We start from the raw sequence: 24,611 nt of genomic DNA, 5'->3' as shown, positions 1-24,611 counted from the left end.
GTCCAGGGCTGGGTTCAAGCACGGGCCCCACTGCCTCCCAGCATGAGACTCTGGAGAATCACCTTCCCTCCAGGTCTGGATGCTCTGCTCGGTCTCCGTGCCCTCTGTCACCTCACTATCCTTTTGTTACCTGAGGGTACAGGACTCTGCATGAGAAGAGTTAGCGCGTGTAGTCTCTGAGGACTGCTCATCGACTTGGATTCGTCACTTATAAAGTGGTGAGGTTGCTGCTATTTCCATACTTCCTAAGTCACAGACCTCTAAAATGATTACTTTAAAACCTTTGTGTTTTTTGCATGGGAGTGTTTTCGCAGAGACATGCACTTAACCGTGGTTCCCAGCAAATGCTTCAGGGGGACACCTTGATTAAGTTGTACGGCTGAGAGGGCAGGCAAAGTGTATATGTCGGTTACTTTTGAATTTTCAAATTAGTTTCATGATAACTCAATTATACTAGGAAAATACAAAGTCCATGGTTAACTAGACTTTCTACCAGGACACGCTTCCTAGTCCACGAAGCTGTGCTGATGGACTTCCTTGCGCAGAATTTCAAACACACAATTTCCAACACTGCATCTATGACCTCGTACAAATAAAAAGCTTAATGACTGCTGGTGGCTGTAGGTAAGCAAACAACCCAAGGCAAGATGAATATTCTATCCCCCAAGTTTCACTAGTTTCACTGCAGAGTGGAAGCATCGAAGGTACTTGTTAAGAATAACCAGTTCTGGCGCAGTGGTTGAGAGTCTGCCTGCCGATTCAGGGGACACAGGTTCGTGCCCCGGTCCAGGAAGATCCCATATGCTGCGGAGTGGCTGGGCCCGTGAGCCATGGCCACTGAGCCTGCGCGTCCGGAGCCTGTGCTCTGCAATGGGAGAGGCCACAACAGTGAGAGGCCCGTGTACCACACACACACAAAAAAAGGACAGCCAGTTCTGCAGCTTAAGAGTAATAATATAAAGATCTTCAAAGTTATCTGGGAAAGTGTTTTGCCCCTTGTGAATGCTTCCCTAAGCAGTTTAAGGAGGGATGACCTAACAATTCCTGGGAATAGGTGATCTACAACTTCCAACCTGGGATTCTTTTTTTTTTTTTTTTTTCTTTTTGCGGTATGTGGGCCTCTCACTGTTGTGGCCTCTCCCGTTGCGGAGCACAGGCTCCGGATGCGCAGGCCCAGCGGCCATGGCTCACGGGCCCAGCCGCTCCGCGGCATATGGGATCCTCCCAGACCGGGGCACGAACCCGTATCCCCTGCATCGGCAGGCGGACTCTCAACCACTGCGCCACCAGGGAGGCCCCAACCTGGGATTCTTAAAGGAATGCTCACCTTCATGCTGGCTGGTGTGGTTTTTCTCATACTAGCTCACATGGATTACTGGAGGTCAGGGAATGGGGACAGGCACTGATAGGTGTGAATGTTGTGGGAGTGTCAAAAAGGGAGAACCAAAAAACTATGTAATAATAATAATCTAAAATTTTTATATAAAATTATGTGTGTATAAAACAAGGTCTTAAGTTCCACCTTATCTGATGTTAATATTGGAATTCCTGTGTTCCTTTTGTCTGCATTTATTTGCTACCTCTTTCTTTATTATTAAGCTCCTTTTATCACTGTCTTATAAACATCATATAATTGTACTTTTATAACCCAATCTAATGGCTTATCCTTTAATGGGAGAATTCAGCCCATTCCCATGCACTTGATTTTACTCTTATCTTACTTTGTGTTTATGATTGCTTTCACACTGTTGTTTCCCCTTCCTTGGATCTGCCAGTTTGATCAAGTTGCTATAAATTCCGTATGGTTTTTTTGTTTGTTTCTTGGCCGTGCTGAGCAGCTTGTGGGATCTTGGTTCCCTGACCAGGGATTGAACTCGGGCCCTTGGCAGTGAAAGCGTGGAGTCCTAACCACTGGATCACCAGGGAATTCCCGCAAATTCCATATTTTGTTAATTTGGAAGTCTACTTAAACTTCTGTATTAATGGTTACTTTCCTTTTCACCGATCTTAAAAGCAGACATAGATTTCTTTACTATTATTTGAAAACAAGATACCAGTTACCTCCAGAACAAAGTATCTCCCACCAGCACATTTCCCATAAAGAAGAAAACTTCAGAATACTTTCACTGCCCACCCCCATTCCCTGTCTGCTAGGTGAGGTCACGAGAACCCTTTTACCTCTACTTCCTCCCCCCAAACCTTGGAGACACCTAGGGTTTGTTCAGATAGTCTAGAATTTAAATACTGAGCTATTATTGGATGTTATGTAATGATAATTATATATAAACATATATATTCTACATTGCACACACATACACACGCAGACACAGAAAGAAGGAGGGCTCGAGAAGGAGGGAGGAGCAGGGGAGCACGTGCGCAGGGCAGGCTCACCTCCTATCACTTCTCTCTACCGCTCTCTCCCTCATCTTAGAATTTCTGTTCCAGTTCATTTGTTCTATGGTTGAAGTCCTTACTCAATCATTTTCCTCAGACAGGGCTACTGGGGAAACACATCTCTGAATTTTATGTATATCCCCCAAAAGGAATATCTCTTTTGCCCTAAAGGGCATGAACAGTAACTTAGCTGGGTGTGTGACTCTCAGGTTACAGTCCTTTTCTCACCGTAATCTCTAATCAGATGAGACATTATTACTGTTTTATACAGTAAACATGTGTTTATAATTACCCCACATTCACATTTTCTTGTTCCTCATTCCTTCCTGCCTTTCAGGCCTCCCACTTGGGACTTATCTTGCTTCTGTTTGAAGTACCTCCTTAAGAATTTCCTTGTGAGAATCTGCTACTTACAAACTGCCTCAATTTTCATATTTCTGAAAGTCTTTATTACACCTTCATTTTGAAAGTATTTAGGCTAGGTGTAACAATCTAGGTTGGCAGTTATTTTCTCTTATCACACTGAAAATATTATTCCACTGTTTTCTATCTTCCGGTTATTGCTGCTGAGAAGCTAGCTGTTAGTCTGCTATTCTTTTGAAGGTTAATCTTTTTCCTCTGGCTGATTTTAAGATCTTGTTTTTGTTTGTTTGTTTTTTCACTATGATATGTCCTCTTTTTATTTACTCTACTTTGGAATTTTGGAATCTGTGGACTAAAGTCTTCCATCATTTCTGGAGAATTCTCTTCAAATATACTGCCCCATTCTCTCTTCTGTCCTTCTGGAACTCCAGTTATATATATGCTAAAATGTACATTCTACCCTCCACATTTCTAAACCTCTCTAACTTATTTTCTATTTTTTTATCTTTGTGCTACATGCTGGATAATTTCTTCTGACCTACTAAGTTTTCAAATTTTCAGTTATTATATGCACACTTCTCAAAATTCGATTACGTTCTACCTAAAATGTGCTGTCACTTTTTATACTTTCTTATTCCTTGCAGATATTTCCAAGCTTGTCTTGTCTTTATTTCTTTACATATAACAGGCATAATTGTTTTACAATTCATATCTGATCATTCTAATTTCTGAGGACTGTGAGGGTCTGTTCCTGCTGTCTTTCTCCCCCTGCTAGTTCTCACTTGCAATGCCTTGTCTCCTGGTGGATTGGTTAATGCTGAGTGCTGCCTGCTGCCCCTGACTGATTATTTGCAGAGATTCTCTGAGGCCAAAGAAGAAGGTGTCTTTCTCTGGGAGGATTTGTAATTTGCTTCTTCCAAATACCTGGGAGTGCTACCATCCAGAATCACCTCATTTATTATTTTTTTAATACATTTATTTATTTTATTTTATTTTTGGCTGCGTTGGGTCTTCATTGCTGCGTGCGGGTTTTTCTCTAGTTGCAGCGAGCGGGGCTACTCTTCATTGCGGTGCACAGGCTTCTCACTGCAGTGGCTTCTCTTGCTGCGGAGCATGGGCTCTAGGTGTGCAGGCTTCAGTAGTTGTGGAGCGCGGGCTCAGTAGTTGTGGCTCACAGGCTCTAGAGTGCAGGCTCATAGTTGTGGTGCACGGGCTTAGCTGCTCTGCGGTGTGTGGGATCTTCCTGGACCAGGGCTCGAACCCATGTCCCCTGCATTGGCAGGCGAATTCTTAACCACTGTGCCACCAGGGAAGCCCCAGAATCACTTTAAACTAAGTTCAAGGCTTGAGGTTTCTGGACTACCTCATTGATAATATTAATTTGGGCTACAAATCTGCCCAACAATCAGCCTTACATAAGCTCTCTCCATCATGATTCCCAAGGCTCATTGGCAGCCAGCTGACCAAAACCTTCAGAAGCTTTTTGGCTTAAGAGAAACCAACAGACTGGAGCCAGTGGTGGAAAGAAAGGGAGCCATGTTGGGGAGGTCTTACTTCCAGAATCCTTGAACTGGCTTTAAAGTTGCATGTAAACATGTAAGCATTGTAACAACACATCCTATGGTATAATTTTTAATGAGTAAGCCATTAAAGGAGATTTTAATATGTTTAGATGACTTTAGCAGGCATAGTTTTGAGAGACTAAGAAAGCAAAGTGTTGTGGATTATTAGATTACCAGATTATAAAGTTAAACCAAACTGTAACACAGCATAAGGACAATTTTTTTTCTTCAAATTAATTCAAAACTATTGCTGGGCTCTAAACTCAGATAAAATAACTTCTCATGCTGAATTATACTTGTATAACAAAAAAGTGGGTACATACCCTTGTAAAGCCAGCCTCAATGAGGGACATTACAGATGACTCTTCTCTAACCGCCCTTCAAAAGAATATAGTAAATGGTTAGAGACAGTTTTTATCAATTACATCTCACATCTTTAACTACTCATTAATTTACATAATATTATAATTGTCATATAATGAGCACTTTTAGATGAATTAGATTAACATACAAATCAAACGTATAAAGTTGAAAACAGTTTTCTGTTTTAGTTTCACACTTGGCTTTTTGGCAGTGTATATTAATGCTTGAAATACAGAGATTACACTAACAGCCAGGATACAGGAGTGACTGTATATCTATTTGATACATAAAAATTTTAATTTAAACTAAATTATTTCTGTTCTTTCCTTACCTCCAATTTTAAAATGAAATATAAGATTTCCCCCAATTATATATAATTCAAATCTTCATAGATATTTGGAGTTTGAAGTCCCTAGGAAATACGCCTGGAAAACATTCGTACTTTAGGAATGGAATTCTCTCGTGTTTGCCTATTTCTAAAGTGAAAGGCAGTCCAAAATCACAAAACCTAGTATGAGAGTACAAACTCCAGCCATGAATTTAACTGCCAAAGTGAAAGAAAATAAGAAAGAGTAAAGAAAAAAAGGCCCAACTAAAAAGGGTGAGGCCTGTCACGGCCCACAAGCTGTTATTTGGGCCTCTGTTAAAAGCAAACATTACACTGACACCTGAATTTCAACATCAAAAAAGAAGGAAAGAAGGAAATATCTTACCTGCGTACTACACCAACAATAACTGTGTTTTCTGAGAGTTCTGATGATCTGATAGACCTTTAAAAAAAAGTTTAAAATAAATTTAAAGCAATTATTTAAAAACTAAATATACCTAAACGATTTTGGTAGAACAATTAAAGCTGGGGGAGAGGGAGAAGGGAGAGCAAAAGATCCCTTCATACGCTGGAGTCACCTTCTTAGCTACTTGATCTTTCTCTCTTTGGAGGACAAACTCCTAACTAGTGGCCTATGGTAACCCTAACAATTATGGAGTGTGAAGATAACAGCTAGTGCAAATGATGTGCCTTCTACTTGTTCTGCTCTTTCTTAACCTAAGCTGTTTCAGGCGGAAAATTTTCCCTACCTGGGGCTTACATGAAAGGGGTTACTCGTCTCTTCCTACCAAAGGAAAATGCAAGTTTATGTATATTACCACTAGCTGGGGTGAAGCAGCCCAAGGGTCAGCTCTCCACTGTATTCTAAGCAGTGCAAAGAAGGGTTCCCAAGTAGAATGCAGGCAAAAACAGTAACAATAAATATTCAAAACTTGGAAATGCAAGATATTCTTATCAGTCAGAAAGAGGAGAATCAACACCTGGCAGGAAAAATTAAGAATGGAAGACTGGTTGAGAAAAGTAGAAGACTTAAATTACCCAAGGAGTGTGAGTCTGCCCACAGGGATTGAATTCAACCTTCCGGAGAAGCAGCTTCCCAGAAAGTCACGGGGAATGAAAATCCAGCCAAAAGACGAGAGAGGGCAGAGATAAATGTTACAGAGAAGAGTAGGAGGAAAAGAAGTTGCTCCACTGGAGATATGCAATGGCTTTGACCCATCCTACCCTGGGGAAGAAAGCAGGCCTATCCAGAGAAGAAGAGCCAGGCCACAGGAAGAGGGAGGAACTCGGCCCCTGGCCTGGAAGGAAGAGGACTCACACCGGAGGGTGACTTCAGATGCAGGAGATGGAGAGGACTGGATCCAGACTGCCCCAGCCAAGTCAGAAGCACGCTGGCCCCTGGACAATGTGTCCGGGATGGGACGGAGAGTAGCCCGGACTTACTGCCTTACTTCAGTTCTGCTGATTCAAGAATCACTTGTGTCACTTCTGAATCACTGAACACGGAAACTGATCTGAGTGACTATTTCTCAATTCTCCCAAGGATGGTTCATAACATAACCATTCCAGATGCATAAGAGAAAAGTCAATTCATCATATACAATGGATGCCTCAGTTTTGGCAAAATTTCTCTGCAAAGGGCCAGATAGTAAATATTTTAGGCTTTTTGGGCCATACAGACTCTGTCACAACTACTCAATTCTGCCATTGTAGCACGAGAGCAGCCACAGACAATACATAAATGAATGGGCCTGACTGTGCTCCCCTTTGCCTATCCCTGCCTCAGGGCACTGAAGCTTAATTTTCTCATGGAGCTCAGGTTGAGAAAGGCTGAAGTCCAACGACAGATGCAGACTAGCTCTGGGGTTGGGAAGTTGCTCAGGGATGGAAAAGCAGCCCTAGGGACCAGCCAGTCTCTCTCATGGACCACGTAGCTCGTAACACTCTCTCTCGCGCGCTCTCTCTCTCTCTGTGTTAACACTTCTGCTTCTCCTAGGGTCCACTGCACTCCTCCAGCTTCTATTTGCCTACCATCTCCAGAGGGAGCCAACCTAAAGGGCACTGGCTACCTGGCTCTACCGGAAGAGCCCTCTCAACAGGTCGCTGAAGGGCTTGCTGACCAGGTGCCAGGCCCTGGTCCAAACATGGTCTACCTGCCTAGAAAATAGCCAAGCTCACCCTCCTGGAGAAGGAGCCATGGGAAGGGCTGTTTCAGCTCGGGAGGATCACTGGCATGGCAGACCCTCACACAACAGACAAGGCCAGGTCACTTTTCTAACCTGTTGGCTAATACTCACCCTAGCACTAATCTTAAACAGGGAATGAAAGACATGGACTCACAAATGGTATTTCCATGACTTCTTAGGACACTGTAGTTGTTCTTACATTTATACTTCTATCATATCACGAAGATTTAGAGGGAGAAAAGGCAATTTAAGTATGCAGCCAGCCATTTCAAACCAGCTCTCATCTTTTTACAAGAAAAACAGAGATCTGAGTGGTATAATAGCAAGTACGCAACCAGGTAGATGATCTCAGTTAAGTAGATTTGGATACAGAGATGAGGGGCACTGGGCTAAGGACAAAGTAGAAGGAAAGACCATGTTTCCTGGAGACAAGCAGGTCCCTGCAAAGGAGATCTAACACGGTATGAAAAGGCAGAGGTGTATTCTTAACTTTCTCTGGTCCATAAGAAGGAAGAACTGGCTAGGAAATAGAAATGTCAGGAACTGGGTTGCAAAATAACACCCTTTACTTTAGAATTCATGAAAACTAAGAAAGAAATGACATGGCGTCATCAAAATATACACCCGGACATTCGGAAGGAAGATTTCAAGAAGTCAGAAAAAAAGATGGGGCGTGAGGGACTTCCCTGGCAGTCCAGTGGCTAAGACTTTGCCTTCCAATGCAGGGGGTGTGGGTTCGATCCCTGGCCAGGGAGCTAAGATCCCACATGCCTCCTGGGCAAAAAATCAAAACATAAAACAGAAGCAATATTGTAACAAATTCAATAAAGACTTAAAAAAAAACTGGTCCACATCAAAAAAAAAAATCTTAAAAAAAGAAAAAAAAAAGAAAGATGGGGCGTGAGTCTACAGCATGAGATTCTGAAAGGCTGCACAAGAATACTGGGAAGCTCTCAGAACCATGCTACCTGGTGAAACATTTGCATTTGATTTGGTTATGCACAACAGAAAACTCCAGAGAAAGTGGCTTAAACAAGACTTGTCTCCCACATGCAAGGTGTGCAGAGGTGAGCAGTCCAAGCTGCAATGGCACTCTGCAGCATCAGGAACTGGGCTCCTTCTGTCTTATGTTTCTCTATTATTGTCTGTACGTGGTTTCTTCCTCATGGTCCAAGACAGATGCTGAGCTCTAGCCATAACATCCACATTCCAGACAGCAGGAAGAACGGCATGCATATTCCCTTCAAGGACACTTTTCAGAAGATGCACATGACACTTCCACTGGTCAGCTGCAAGAAAAGCTAGGGAATGCGGTATATTTTCTAGGTGGTCGTATTCCCACCTAAACACTAGATATTCTGCTATTAAGAAAAGAGTAGAGGGCCTCCCTGGTGGCGCAAGTGGTTGAGAGTCCGCCTGCCGATGCAGGGGATACGGGTTCGTGCCCCGGTCTGGGAGGATCCCATATGCCGCGGAGCGGCTGGGCCCGTGAGCCATGGCCGCTGAGCCTGCGCGTCCGGAGCCTGTGCTCCGCAACGGGGGAGGCCACAACAGTGAGAGGCCCGCATACCGCAAAAAAAAAAAAAAAAAAAAAAAAGAAAAGAGTAGAAATGGATATTGGGGGGCAACTACGAGTCTCCAGATACACTAGGAAACTACAAGTAATGCTGATGATGGTCTTGATACAAAACTGGAAAAAAGGCCACATGCTGGAGGCTTACTGTATGAACATAGCAAAGCTCTTCAATGACTGAAATTTTACAAAACCACAACTCCATTACTTGTACTATGCCACTGTTCCCTCTTGCCACATGGAATGAGTTTCACATTGAAAAGAATGGAATCTACAATAGTAAAAAGGATGTTCAGACCAAGGTAAATCCAGAGATTGTTATGAAAGCACCCAGCACTCTGAGTTCAATCTTGCTTCTGCATTCAACACAGACTTTTTTTTTTAAACATCTTTATTGGAGTATAATTGCTTTACAATGTTGTGTTTCTGCTTTATAAAAAAGTGAATCAGCTCTACATATACATATATCCCCCTATCCCCTCCCTCTTGCATCTCCCTCCCACCCTCCCTATCCCACCCCTCTAGATGGTCACAAAGCACTGAGCTGATCTCCCTGTGCTATGCGGCTGCTTCCCACTAGCTATCTATTTTACACTTGGTAGTGTATATATGTCCATGACACTCTCTCACTTCGTCCCAGCTTACCCTTCCCCCTTCCCGTGTCCTCAAGTCCATTCTCTACACCTGCGTCTTTATTCCTGTCCTGCCCCTAGGTTCATCAGAACCATTTTTTTTTAGATTCCATAAATATGTGTTAGCATATTTGTTTTGTTTGTGCATATAGGTATTTGTTTTTCTCTTTCTGACTTACTTCCCTCTGTATGACAGACTCTAGGTCCATCCACCTCACTACAAATAATTCCATTTCATTTCTTTTTATGGCTGAGTAATATTCCATTGTATATACATGCCACATCTTCTTTATCCATTCATATCTGTCAATGGACACTTAGGTTGCTTCCATGTCCTGGTGATTGTAAACAGTGCTGCAGTGAACACTGTGGTACATGACTCTTTTTGAATTATGGTTTTCTCAGGGTATGTGCCCAGTAGTGGGATTGCTGGGTCACGTGGTAGTTCTATTTTTAGTTTTTTAAGGAACCTCCATACTGTTCTCCATAGTGGCTGTATCAATCTACATTCCCACCAACAGTGCAAGAGGGTTCCCTTTTCTCCACACCCTCTCCAGAATTTATTGTTCGTAGATTTTTTGATGATGGCCATTCTGACTGGTGTGAGGTGATACCTCATTGTAGTTTTGATTTGCATTCCTCTAATGATTAGTGATGTTGAGCATCCTTTCACGTCAACACAGACTTAATTCTGTTAACGTATGTTGGGTTTCTACGCAGTGCTTTACTTCCTCCACCTCCCTTTATAAAAATCTTCCCTTTCATTACAGAGCCCTGGGCTTCCCTGGTGGTGCAGTGGTTGAGAGTCCGCCTGCTGATGCAGGGAATACAGGTTCGTGCCCCGGTCCGGGAAGATCCCACGTGCCGCGGAGCGGCTGTGCCCGTGAGCCATGGCCGTTGAGCCTGCGCGTCTGGAGCCTGTGCTCTGCAACGGGAAAGGCCACAACAGTGAGAGGCCCGCGTACCGCCAAAAAAAAAAAAAAAAAAACACCCAAAAAACATCATTACAGAGCCCTGCTCCTGTTGCACAGAGGACTAGCTCTTCATTTCTTCTGAGTACACTAAGCATATGTCTTCTAAAAGGTTCTTCAGTTTCTTATAGAAAACAATTTTCTTTGTCTTCAGGCTGTTCTTTCCCCTTCCATAATTTGGCAGCTTCTTGGTCCCTTTCTTTATCCTTGAATGGGAGCAACATCAACCCAGGCAGAGTGTCTGCAGCAGAGATGGTCAAAGGAGTCTCCCTTGCACCCCTCTGCTGGACCCTTGGGGTTAGCAGCCGTCCTCCTCTGAGGTCTGGACCTGCAGATCAGGTCAACAGGTGCAAGTTCGTGCTCAGAGAGCGCTGCAAGCAGGCATGCATGGCTCTGCTGCACAGAGGGGACTCCTGGCCTGCTGTCTGCCATCCTCTGGCTAAACTTGACAACTGATGCAGTTTGCTGTTCTGAAACTGCAATGTGTGAAGGAATGTTCCCAGGCTCCTTACGCCTCTGCCCCTTCTTACAACATGGTAGGAAAAACCACATCTTAGTCCATCTCCCTCTGCTCCCTGTCTTGGGTTTCCTAGTGGATGTAGAAAGTAAATCACAGAAGTGATGGTGCCCAGCTCTGGTCAGTGCAACTCCAGCATCCCAGGCTCAGCAGGACACAGTGGGAGTAAAGCAAAGCCTCTTCCCACTTCCTTCCTGCAGGGCCATTGGAATTTCAGCTTCAGAGGCTGAAGTATGCAGAGGACATTCCAGAAATAGGCTTCTTTATTGGTCCCAATAGCACAAGAGATACAGTGAGAATCTCTGTCCTTTTCTGTCTCCCAACTTCCGACATATCTGTCATCTTATCTTTGGTTCGTTCATTGCTGTGGTCAGTCTTTGTCTCTACAGGAAGTTGGGAGGAGGCCCTGACCTCAGCCTCACAGCTGGCTGACAGGCCTCCGCTCCTTCCATCTCCTTCTCCGCTCTCCAGGCGGCAGCCACAGTGCTCTCTCTGGCAGTGCATTCTGGACACTCTCCTGTGCAGAATACGTAGACTACGCCAGGGTCTCAACTGCCTACAGGGCAGACTCCAAAGCCTTTGGCTCAGCACACAAGGCCCTCCAGAGCAGGCTCGTCTGCTGCTCCAGCCTCACCCTGAGCCAGGGCCTGTACCTGGCTGGATCCAGCAGCCACCTGACACCAGGCAGAGGAGCCCTGGAAACCCTGCCCAGTCCTATACATGCTGCTTCCTCCACCCAGAATGTTTTCTCCACCGTCCTTCCTTTCAGAACTCCCGCTTATCCTTTGGGACTCAACTCAAACACCCCCTTGTGAAGCCCTCCTAGACACAGGCACCCGCAGCATACCTCCTCTGTGGGCATCTATGAGCTGTGCTGAAATCGCTCGCTTGCCCCCGCCAACAAAAGCATTTGTTCCTCAGAGGCAAGAACCATGTCTTATTCACCTATGTAGCTCTGGTAACAAGCACAGTGTCCTGAACCAAGAAGATCTGCCAAGTAGGGTTCCCTCAACTGGTGAGTTTGAAAATATCGCAGACACAGAATATCTAACCCCTAGGAAGGCATCTGGTAAGGAGTTTAAGGAGTTCCATGTGTCCCCAGTAGAGAGATCCAGCTGAATGCTAATCATTCAGACAAATCAGCAACTGATGAAAAACCCTTCACAGGGGGTGTTGATCAGGTATCCCCAAAGGAAGCAGAAGGGACAGACGGGGCTCTGCCAGGGCTAAGGTCTCTTAGCGAGCAGTGTAAGTGGAGAGAGAGAGCGAGCAGGCTCAGGAGGGACAGCCTGGAAAGATTCCTTGAAGGAACAGTCCACAGTGGGCAGGCACCCTTAAAAGGGATGATCTTAAGGGAGATAAACCAGGTAAGGGCCAGAACTGAGATGAAACTGACTAGGAAAGTAAATCAGGGCCCACTCTTGCCTCTAGAAAACTCACTCCAAATGCCACAAGGACTCCCCCCACCCCTTGTCCTCCAAATCCTCAGCCAACAAGACAAAAGTGACGTGGTAGAACACAGCTAGCGAGAAAGACTTCAGATTCTTGGCCAGGGCTGTGATACAGCTGTCAGGAAAGGAGCGTGACCGGGGGTGCCTCTGTAGAGGTCTGTTCTCTGGCTAACACAGCGGGGTGACGGCTCTGCTTACTCTATGCTCATCTACCCAAACCTGTGAGCTTTTCGGTTCGGGAGCCACGCCTACGAGAGCTCTTGACTGGAAGAAGGTACTCAGAGGAGGCCTCCTTGATGGGGCTGGAATATGAAACCACACTCTGTGAGGAGCCGCTGACAGCAGTGAGGATGTGCTCCAACCAGAGAAGACCACTCCTGTCCTCAAATGTTGGTAATCTGGGGCCAAATATGGACAGAGCTGGACTCAACATGGAGGAGAACTTATGAAACTCAGAACTCTCCCTTGGGAAACCCTAACCCCCATCAGAGGCTGGATGGAGGGTGGTGGGGACTTGGTAGAAGACATGCACTCATGACAGTCTAAGCTTCTCTAAAACCACACGTTAAGCAACCTAGGTCACTTTCTCTGTTTTAAAACTGTCTAAGTTGTAAATTTATAAATTTGCTGAATGAGTTACCCTATTTGTTTAGAATATTCCCAAAATGTGTAACAACAGTACTTTCTCCTCCTTCAAAAAGTGGAGCATAATTGTATGTTATGTGTATTTTACCACAATAAAAAAAAGCAGGCCATAACTACCGCAACTTAGTTTTTCTTTTATAACACAGGACGGTCTAGCAGAGCCATCTTTATGAGTATGAATGTCATCGTCCAGCACATACCTGTGGCCAGGTTTGGACCTGGACAAGACTGTGAAGGAAGCCAAGGTGTCCTCAGCACCTCACCCCCCTTCACCTTTTCTGTCTGGGCTCTTTTGCTCTCCTTAGATATTTCTCCTGCCTAGCAGCAGTCTACCAAGACTAAAAGCACCACATAACTAAGATATTTTCTTCCCTTCCTCTGAGTGCTATCCATCAAATGCTAGAGAGAGAAAGGATCTTGGAAACCAAGTGTTCCAAATTTACAGCTGAGAAAACACATCCTCAGAGAAGACAGAGAGTTACCCAAAGGCAGCTGGGCAAGGGAAGAGCCGAGCATAGGACCCACGGTCAGAGCTCTCTCCACATCTCCACATCCCTCACGGGTGTGCTGTCAGATAACACATCAAACAAATCTGGGCTACACTGACAATGGCTAACTGCCATCAACCAGACAGAAATAGGAAAGGAACACAGGCAGCATGGCAGGCAACACAGAGCAAGGCCAGAGGGAAGCTTTACTGGAGGCGGATCACACCTGGGTAAAAGCCACCTCATCTGACTACATGAAAGGTGAACTCTCAAGTACATGAAATCACCATGTACCTGTAAACAACCTTCTGATAGGATGTCATTTTCCTGTCAGCTCAGTTTTTAACCCCTGTTATATTTGGTTTTCAATCTTTTCTATCTCCTAAAAGTCAACATTTAAATGTCCTTAAAATTAATACATTATAAAATTTTATATTATATTAAAATTATGATTTGTCTTCCCCAAAATAAAAGTTTTCTTTTAAATAAAATTGATATTTCACTTTTGCCTTGCTTCCATCAGCAGCAAATGACTTTCTTTAGAAAGTGCTTTTCTTAGATTTATGTCTGCTACCCAAATTCTCTCATGATATTGATATTCTGCAATTATGAGAAACAAGGCACATACACCTAACATTAGAAGACAATTTTCGGGCCTCCCTGGTGGCGCAGTGGTTAAGAGTCCGCCTGCCGATGCAGGGGATACGGGTTCGTGCCCCGGTCTGGGAGGATCCCATATGCCGCGGAGCGGCTGGGCCCGTGAGCCATGGCCGCTGGGCCTGCGCATCCGGAGCCTGTGCTCCGCAGCGGGAGAGGCCACAACAGTGAGAGGCCCACATACCGCAAAAAAAAAAAAAAAAAAAAAAGAAGACAATTTTCAAATTTTTCATAACTGTAAAAACATCTAGAAAACTATAATAACTCTTGTTGCAGTACTATGCAGGTGACAGTTGTGGTTAATTACATACAGGATCTCATCTTAACCCTTAACAGTTCACATTCAGATTTTCTTACTGTTTTACGCAAAGCAAAACAAAACAAAAGAGATAGAGATCCCTCCTAGAAATAATAATATTCTAACGTCTTGCTTATTTTACTTGCATGGAAGGCAACTTAAGACACTGAATTTAACCTCATGTATTTGGGGCTGCGTTTACTGTCACAAATGCCAGCGGGACTCTTGAGGCCTGAGTCTCAGGCTTACCTGCACAGCACCTCCCCGTCCAGCTGTTGGGGATTTCTGTGGTCAATGATGATGATGTCATGATGTCTGTCCAGGAAACAGGCAAGGGCCGTCTGAGCCTCCTTGATAACTGTACACTTAAACCCTGCTTTTTCACATGCCCTACAGAATCCATTACACTGCTTATCTTCTTTGGGAAACACTAAAAGTACCTGAATCAAAAAAAGCATGAACACTTTTATAAAAAAAAAAAAAAAAGGTGTCGTTAGAATTGTCATTTCTTAACAAGCCACAGAAAACTCCCAAGTGTTTTCAAGGCAAGTACTCAGATGTGAGCATAACGATCTGTTGAGTAAATCCTTTTCCTACATGTAACTCTGGAACGTTATCACTCAGCTCCCTGAAATGAGTGTTATTCTATCTGTTCTTAGTCTGGAAGTCAGTGCATGGATCATATGCTTATTTCTTTTGCTAATAAGCCCACTGGAAGAACTCAACAAAGACTTGATTAAGTACTTTATCTTAAAACTGAATCAATTAAAAAACACAAATATTGGGCTTCCCTGGTGGCGCAGTGGTTGAGAGTCCTCCTGCCGATGCAAGGGACAGGGGTTCGTGCCCCAGTCCAGGAAGATCCCACATGCCACGGAGCGGCTGGGCCCGTGAGCCATGGCCGTTGAGCCTGCGCGTCCGGAGCCTGTGCTCCAAAACGGGAGAAGCCACAACAGTGAGAGGCCCACGTATAGCAAAAAAAAAAAAACAACCCACAAATATTTATTTTAGTTAACAGTAAGTTAACTAGGTAAGTCCTTAGATGGCAAACACCAATATTGCAGTCAAACTCCCAGAATACTTAATACTTTAAATAATACATTTAAATATTCTGACTCAAGACTTTATGTAATTCCTCCAAGTTAAAAAAAATTACTTTGATTATAAGAGAGGAGACTTAAAGTAGACCACAACATTACAATTCAAAAACTGCCTGCTTAGTGACCCAAGAATAGCACCAGGTGCAAGACACAGCTGGTTGTCCTCGCACCTGGCCTGGATGGGCGATGCCTGTGTCTGATGCCTTTCCCCTGCGCCAAACCTGGGGCAGGAGTGCACTGCTCCATCCCTTCACACTCAGACTGACTAACAGGGGGCAACTGTGGTACGTGGTACAGTCAAGGTGGGACAGCCTAAGGGAAAGAGACTGCAAAGCTGACAGAAACCCCATTCCCCAAGACTCAGTCCCTCTAAACTTACCCAGGTGCACAAATATCACAAGTGCAAAGAGTTAAGAGAGTACATTTCTTCTGTGCTGCGCAGCATGTGGGATCTTACTTCCCTGACCCGGGATCAAACCCAGGCCCCCTGCGTTGGGAGCATGGAGTCTTAACCACTGGACCACCAGGGAAGTCCCAAGAGCACATTTCTGCCAGTCCTTTTCACATTTTAAAAAATGTAACAGTGAGCATGCGTTTGTGTACAGGAAGCATCAAGTAACGCTGGAGCTAAATTTCAATTGGTTATTTTGTTTAATATTTTGGATTAGAAAATTTATATTTTCTCTCTGCTACAGCTGATTCAGTAACATAGAGTAGACCATGCTTTTACTCTCTATATTGGAAAATTTCAAACCTACAGAAAGTCATGAATGACAATAAATGCTAGAACACCATTCTTCTAGTTTCATCAATTGTTAACATTTTGCCACCTTTGCTTTCTCTCTCTCTCCACATACATACTACACATGTACACACACACACAATTATACATATTATTTTATTGCTGAAACTTTTAAAGTAGGTTGCAGACATTTCATCTCTAAATACCTCAATGTGTATTTCTAAGAAAAGTACATTCCCTAATATAACTGTAGTACTGCTATCAAGTTCAGGGAATTCAACATTGATCCAGTATTTTATCTAAAACGGAAGATTATTTTCAATGTATAACTTTAGACCCTCTCCCTCCCCGTCTTTAAAGAAAATCAAGGTGAAAAGTACAGCACGGTATATTTTTACCTGGAGCTGATCTGGATGAAATCTCATGGGGCCAAATTGTATATCAGCTACTGCTACCTGCAAGAAAAAGCTCTGCTTAAAAATGAAAAGAAAAAAAAAAAAGATAAGCTTGCTTAAATTTTTCTCTCATCAGTGCCACAGATGAAAATGAAATTTCTACTCTAGAGAAAAATTACGTAAATACTTATTAGACACAGGGATCTCAGTTATCTCCTTATAAACCCCAGGAAAGGTGGAGAGCAGAGAAGGACACATAAAATGAGTCTGATCCCGGCTTTTCTTTTCCTAGCTGTGTGTGACTCTAAGTGAATTACCCAACCTTCGGCCTCGATTCCTCATGTGTTACAGAGATCAGGTGAGATTACAATATAAAGAGCCCCCAAAGATTAGACACCGAACAAACACTGGTTTCTTCCATGTCTACTCCCATCTTTCCCCTGATGGACAATGAAATCTTACATCTAAAATGGCACACAAAAAAATGAAATCCAGCTATCAGAACCATGGGACCTCAAAGACTCCTTGTTGAGAAACGGTTAACACTTTCATTTTACAGACAAGCACAGTGCTTATCAATAAATGCTTATTGGGAAATTCCCTGGTGGTCCAGTGGTTAGGACTCTGTACTCTCACTGCAGGGGGCCCGGGTTTGATCCCTGTTCGGGGAACTAAGATCCCACAAGCCTTGTGGCGCAGCCAAAAAAAAAAGCTTATCTATTTGAGAACTTAGCACCAACACACAAAGATAAATACAGTGTCATAACCAAACCCCAACAAGTAATAGAATCATAGCGCCAATGGAGGGCTCAGCATATACTGGGCACTGTGCTAAGGGCTGAACATACGTTATCTCGCTGAACCTTTGCAACATGCTGAGAGTTTACATTGGAAAGCTGAGGTTCCAAGTACTTTGTTTAAGGCCACACAGCAGCAAGTGGCAGCTGGGATTCCACTGACCAGTCTGTTTAGTTCTATAAACTGTGCTGCAAACCCAGGGCCACTGGAAGGTTTGGGAAGTCTGTGCACTGAACAAAGGAGCACAAGAGAGGGAGAATGAAGAGCTAAAATCCAGCCCCAAGCCATGAACCCTGGGCCTTGGGTTGCTACCTGGAGGAAGAGACACATTTTGCAATTTTTCCAGAAACACTGTATATATGTGTTGAGGGGATCCCTACCCTACTCCAGGCCTCTGGGTGACAGTGTGATTTCATACCTAAAACACAGCAGCAGCAGAACTAGATCTATAAACCTTCCCACAAGATACTTCCTAACTGCCTGCTACCTCCCATCTCTCCCCTCAGGCAGTGATCTCTCCTACAGTAAACACAGGCAACAAAACCTGCTTAGTGATGGAGGAAGTCCACGTATATTTTTAACTGCTAGAAGCTGATGTCTACTAATTATGGGACACCGGCTCAGTTTCTGATTTGCTTTGTAGTAACTTCATCTCTCAGAAGGTGTAAGAATGAGGGTCGCTACTACTCTAGACCTGAGACTGAGGAGGGCTTTGCAGTAGGGTGGAAGGGTGAGCCCAGACATCCCACAGCACCGTCTATCCTCCAGAGCTGGGCAGTCACAGGCCGGCCTCATCCAGAGGCACAGCTGGATGCCAAAGCCAGAATTTCTGATGGAATATGATCCAGGAGGTCCAAGAGAGTCTTAAAAGAGAGAGATGTGCTCTATCTACATAATCATACTCCCACAGTGCAGTGAGAAGGAAGGCAAGAGGCACCGAGAGAGATCAATCTGAACAATGACTTTGTTGGTTTTTATGAACAAAGTTTAAAGAAATGAATGAAGGAAAGAACAAGAAATGATACAGGCCTACTGCTTGGAGAAGACAGTGAAACTACTCAGGAAAAAGAAAGAGAAGGAAGAAAATGACAGGAAAAAGAAAAAGAAGGGAAATCATTTTGCTGATTTTCTACAGTGTTGGGGGAGGGTGGAGTTGCACAAAAGAAACCAGAAAACCCATCAACAGGAGGGCTGTGCCACTGCCCAGGATGAAGCGGTTGTTGGACAGCACTTGGGTCCTCTGTGTGAAACGGCCGCTGCAGCCTCTCACAGAGGATACTCATGAAATTTGCTATGAAGGATCAAGGAGACAAAAGATAAAGTCTGAACGGAGAGAAAGAAAATATTTATGAATATCGTAAAAACATATACTAGGTCACAAAGAAAACTTTAAAATATATTCCTTGTACAGCTTTTATTTCCAACCATAAGGCAATCAAACCAAAATTAAAAACATAAGTTAAGAAATGCCCCCTCCTTGGAAATTTTTAAACTCATACAACTGCCGGATCAGAGAGGAAAATGCAAACTATGCCTACAGATTGCTTGGAAAATAATAAAAATGAGAATATCATGTAATAAAACCTACAGATACTAGTAAATTTTACTCAGAGGCAAAATTCACAGTCTTAGATCTTTCTGTCCTGAAACAAGAATTAAGTAAATATACTAAGCTTTCAAATCACTAAATTTGAGAAAGTCAACAGTACAAACTTAAGGAAACCAGGAGGAGAAAAATAAGCTAAAGGCTATAATAATTAATAAAACTTTAAAATGTTAACGACTAGCTTGATTTTAAAAAATACATAATATATAGTGTCGGTCACAAGCTGAGGGACAAGATACAAGAATGGACGGCTATATGCTAACACATATATATGTAATCTTAAAAAAAAAAAAAGTGGTTCTGAAGAACCTAGGGGCAGGACAGGAATAAAGTCATAGATGTAGAGAATGGACTTGAGGACACAGGGAGGGGGAAAGGTAAGCTAGGACGAAGTGAGAGAGTGGCATGGACATATATACCCTACCAAATGTAAAACAGATAGCTAGTGGGAAGCAGCTGCATAGCACAGGGAGATCAGCTTGGTGCTTTGTGACCACCTAGAGGGGTGGGATAGAGAGAGTGGGAGGGAGACACAGAGGTAGGGGATATGGGGATATGTGTATACGTATAGCTGATTTACCTTGTTATACAGCAGCAACTAACACAACAACGTAAAGCAATTATACTCCGATGAAGATGTTAAATAAATAAATAAATAATAAAAAGAATGGACAGCTAAGGGCAAAAGTCTCATTCTTCCTGAGAAAACAATTCTGAGTACATGGTCTACACCCAAAGTGGGTGAAATAACTTTTACAAACAAAGGACAGCGTAACTTTATGATCTCAACTTGTAAAAATAACTCACCACCGCATTAATTCTAAGAAATAAAATAAGTTATAGATTAATTTTTTAAAGAGCATGGATTCTACCTCAGTATAATTTTAGCAGCATCATTTTAAAACATTAATGTTTCAGCAATTCTATTTTACCATTGAATACTTTCTTTATTTACTTAACTAGATTGCATTTTAACCTTACATCCTGTCTACGGGGTATATCCGGCTCTCAGGACCTCTGTCAAGCAGTGTCCCAGCAGAGCCGGACAACTGCTTACCACTGCCCCCCCACAAAATAACCACCACCAGGAAATCTGATGACATTACTCAGTGAGCAGACGTCAGCAGTGGGCCCTCAAAGAGTAAACAACTTCCCAACTGCTCTGGATAAGGGGATCGGAACTACTAGAATTCGTGCATTCATCCTTTCTTTGTGTATGAAAATCAGAATCAAACTGACCTAATGCTTCAGGCCATAGCCCTCTTAATAATTATTTATTTTTCACATTAATATTTAGAAGGGAATAGTCATTTTCAAATCAGTTTTAATAATAGCTTTCAGCTTCAAAAGCAACTGATATTTTTAGGTAATACAGGAACAATAATATATTCATGAACTGATATCAGTAATTATACAAGTTGTTGAATTTAGCCTTTTGGGTTTTTAAATATTTATATATTTGTTAAGATTTATTGTTTAAAAAAGACTGTTAAATTGGGATATCAGATAAGGATGATGTCTGTTTGTATTTTATTATTTTAAAGTAATTTTTTGTTAATATAGCTGATGGAAATATGAAATACATTATTATTAGGCACCTTGATGAACCACCTATCAGTTTTCTTTTGTTTGCCTAACTGACCTAACTGCAGGGCAAAGTTACTAAGTTACAAATCTTGATCACCAGTGGGGGTAGGAGAGGAAAGAGATATATAATTCCAACCTGTCTAAATATTCTACTCCCCTGACCCTCCCTTATCCCTTGCCTGCTTTTTTTTTTTTTTCCTGCAGCTTTAGTTACCATTTGCCCCACTACATATTTTATTATCTTCTTATTAAAGGAGTATCTCTCCCATGAGAATTCAAGTTCTACAAAGACAGGGATTATCTGCTTTATTTATTGCTATATTTCCAATACCCAAAACAGTGCCTAGCACATGGCAGACATTCAAAAAATACTTCTGAATGAACGTTTACTCAACAGCTAATCTTTTTGTTATCTCTGTATTAAAATTTTTATTTTATTAAGTCTTTTGAAAATGTAATATATTTATTTTTTAACATCTTTATTGGAGTATAATTGCTTTACAATGAGCTAATCTTTTTGAACCAATCATTTATCTAAAAATCATACTCATACCAGCTTATACATATACACATGTATATAATACAGCATTTCCAGTTTTCAAAGTATTTTCATATATATTTTATATTGTAAAGGAACACAAAGGAAGGAAGCAAAAAGCCTAAGCACTAGGAACCACAAAAGAATCATGTGGTCTATCTTTTTCCTACATCCCTTTATTAGAAACAGAAAGCTATGCTGGGATCGATTTATATTAATTGTTTACAAACCTAGGAACTATAGCAAAGACATAAATCAGATTTTGTCTTGAGCCATACTATCCCTCCAGGCTTTCCCTGTACAGCCAGTGGCCATCTTGTCTCTCTCTGGGCAAAGAGTGGTAAATTGATCAAAGGGGCACAGCCTGGACAAGAGTCAGGAGACACCAGTTCTTAGGTGAGGAGAGTCAAAATTAACCCAGAAATTTGTGGACCACTTACTATGTTACAAGCCAAGCACAGAGGTAGGTACTGGGAGTGCAAAGACCAAATGCCTACACTGTCCTGAGTAGAAGGAGGGGAAAACGTAAATTATGACAACATGGTGCAGATTTAATATAGAAAGAAGGTGTCTAGTATGTGCTAAAGACTTTGCTTCCAATCATATTTAAATCCAATTTAGTCCTTACCCTATGAGTAAGGGAAGCTCATTAACTCCATTTTATTGATGACCAAACTGAAGCTCAGAGCCGTATTATTAAAGCGCTGGTAAGTGGCAATGGTGGGAACTGGGCCCAATTTACAGGAACTTAATTCCTGTGGTCTTTTTTTTTTTTAAATAATAAATTTATTTATTTATTTTTGGCTGCGTTGGGTCTTCGTTGCTGTGCGCAGGCTTTCTTTAGTTGCGGCGAGCGGGGGCTACTCTTCGTTGCAGTGCGCGGGCTTCTCATTGCGGTGGCTTCTCTTGTTGTAGAGCACGGGCTCTAGGCGCGTGCGCTTCAGTAGTTGTGGCTCGCGGGCTCCAGAGCGCAGGCTCAGTAGTTGTGGCACACGGACTTAGTTGCTCCGTGGCATGGGGGATCTTCCCGGACCAGGGCGTGAACCTGTGCCCCCTGCATTGGCAGGCGGATTCTTAACCACTGTGCCACCAGGGAAGCCCCCTGTGGTCTTTTCATCCTTCAATGGGAAAGGCCTAAAGTTACCTGACCCTAACCTGCATCTAGCTGAAATAAGACCAAGAACCTGGAAAGCAGCATCCATCCATTTGACAAATCTTTGTTGAACACTCACTGTGTGTTAGATGGTTTCCTAGGCACTAGGCATTCAACAGAGAACAAGACAGATAATATTGCTACACAGCAGGGAGGGGTTTGACAGAGAGTAACTGGGTTGCTGTTTTGAATCAGAGTCAAGGAAGGCCTCTCTGAGGGGGCACTGTGGAAGGTGAGATCTGAATGACGAGGAGTCAGCCACGCCAGGAGTGGAGGAAGGAGCACCAGGCAGAGCGCAGGACCTAAGGTGGGAACAGGGTGGACATTTGAGGAAAGGAGGGGGAAGAGTGCCGAGATGAGCTCACGGCTAGGCAGGAGCTGTAAGATGCGGAGCTTTCTAAGCCAGAACAAGGAAACTGGGTTTTATTCTAAATTTCATGAAGAGCCACTAGAAAGTTTTATACAAGGGAATGATATGATCTGATTTTTATTTTTTTAAGATCCCTTTGGGGACTTCCCTGGCAGTGCAGTGGTTAAGACTCCACGCTCCCAATGCAGGGGGCCCGGGTTTGACCCCTGGTCGGGGAACTAAGATCCTGCATACCGTGCAGTGCAGCCAATAATAATAATAATAATAAAATAAATGAATGAATGATCCCTTTGGCTACCTGTGGAGAACAGTCAGTGAGAGAGTGAGAGTAGAGGCAAAGAGGCAGTAAGGAAGCTTCTGTAGTAGTCCAAGTGAGAGAGGATGGTAGCCTGGCCTAGCAGTTGCCACGGAGATGAGTAGATGAATCTGGGGTGTGTTTTGCAGGTGGAGTGATCAGGACTTGCTGATGGACAGAACACAACCAAATCCATCGATTCCCAGACCAGAATTCTGATATCTGACTTGAAGTTTTATGTCAGTGTTGTGTGGAAATTTGGGGTTCTGCAGGGCATCCTAGTAGAAGCTGGTGTGGATCTGCTTGGTCCTTTCCAGATCCACCCACAAGATGGCACCAAGATCTACCCTGAGGCAAAGCTCCTTCCTAGCCGCTTCCCCTGGTCCTTCTCCCAGAGCAAGCAAAATACTCCATTATCCATCCTCAATGTCCCAGTCTCTTTTTTCTCCCCTTACCTGGTCTTAATATGCCCTTCAGTCAATTTAAACAGCACATATTTACAAGAAGCCTTTTATATGTTACCTCAATTGGATGCCAAAATCAAGTCACATGCTAGGGTGAAACTGTTCAGGTCCTTTTTTCCCAAACTCACAGTGCAGGGCAAAAAATGGTGTCTGGATTAAATGAACTACTTAAAGAGCTTATCACAATTCCTGACAGTGAGCAAATGCCCAATAAATTCTAAATATCTACAGAAAGGGTTTTCCAAGAAGTTTTTGCTATGAAACTATAATTTTACACACAGAGAGGCATTTTTTTTTTTTTTTCTTTTTGCGGTATGTGGGCCTCTCACTGTTGTGGCCTCTCCCGTTGCGGAGCACAGGCTCCGGATGCGCAGGCCCAGCGGCCATGGCTCACGGGCCCAGCCGCTCCGCGGCATATGGGATCCTCCCAGACCGGGGCACGAACCCGTATCCCCTGCATCGGCAGGCGGACTCTTAACCACTGCGCCACCAGGGAGGCCCAGAGAGGCATTTTTAAAACTATATTTTTCCGGGCTTCCCTGGTAGCGCAGTGGTTGAGAGTCCGCCTGCTAATGCAAGGGACACGGGTTCGTGCCCCGGTCCGGGAAGATCCCATATGCCGTGGAGTGGCTGGGCCCGTGAGCCATGGCCGCTGAGCCTGCGCGTCGGGAGCCTGTGCTCCGCAGTGGGAGAGACCACAACAGTGAGAGGTCCGTGTACCACAAAAAAACAAACAAACAAAAAACAACTGTATTTTTCCAAAGAGCTGTTTCTTTCAGAGCACTTAGGGTAATCTCTAATAAGAACCATTAACATCACAGTACCTTGAAATACTGTACAAAATAGGACCCACTTCTTAAATATTATATTAAATGTAGTTGATACAGGGGACAAATAAAGGTTTTCTAGAAACCTTGCAAGAAGACTGCCTCTGAAGGTGAAAACAGATCAACCCAGAAAAATTGAGGGTAGCCAACTGAAGGATTAACCCAACCCATGAGCCTCTCTTTCACTGTGTCAGTGAAATTTAAGAATCCTCAAATACAACTGCAGAAATCTAGCTATAACATCATGGAGGCAAGACCGAATCTACTTCTTCCCCACCCCCTCCAAAAAGAGAAGACTGACCACTTGG

General features: G+C 43.3%; 1 protein-coding gene across 6 annotated transcripts in view; it reads right to left on the bottom strand.

Moving 5' to 3' along the window:
* PDE8A (phosphodiesterase 8A) overlaps positions 1-24,611 on the bottom strand; it is a 148,825-nt gene that overhangs the window by 59,010 nt on the left and 65,204 nt on the right. For 4 of the 6 annotated variants that reach the window (XM_060097460.1, XM_060097462.1, XM_060097461.1 and 1 more), the window contains exons 2-5: positions 16,669-16,725; positions 14,678-14,868; positions 5,396-5,452; positions 4,643-4,697 (exon numbers count right to left, since the gene is read on the bottom strand). In XM_060097460.1, the coding sequence (XP_059953443.1) occupies positions 4,643-4,697; positions 5,396-5,452; positions 14,678-14,868; positions 16,669-16,725 (360 nt within the window). The remainder of the gene's footprint in view (positions 1-4,642; positions 4,698-5,395; positions 5,453-14,677; positions 14,869-16,668; positions 16,726-24,611) is intronic. The other 2 variants (XM_060097465.1, XM_060097464.1) reach the window with 1 other exon arrangement.

This window comes from Mesoplodon densirostris, chromosome 4 (genome assembly GCF_025265405.1).
Source record: "Mesoplodon densirostris isolate mMesDen1 chromosome 4, mMesDen1 primary haplotype, whole genome shotgun sequence".
Taxonomy (NCBI): domain Eukaryota; kingdom Metazoa; phylum Chordata; class Mammalia; order Artiodactyla; family Ziphiidae; genus Mesoplodon; species Mesoplodon densirostris.
This window is presented reverse-complemented; position numbering and strand designations above follow the sequence as displayed.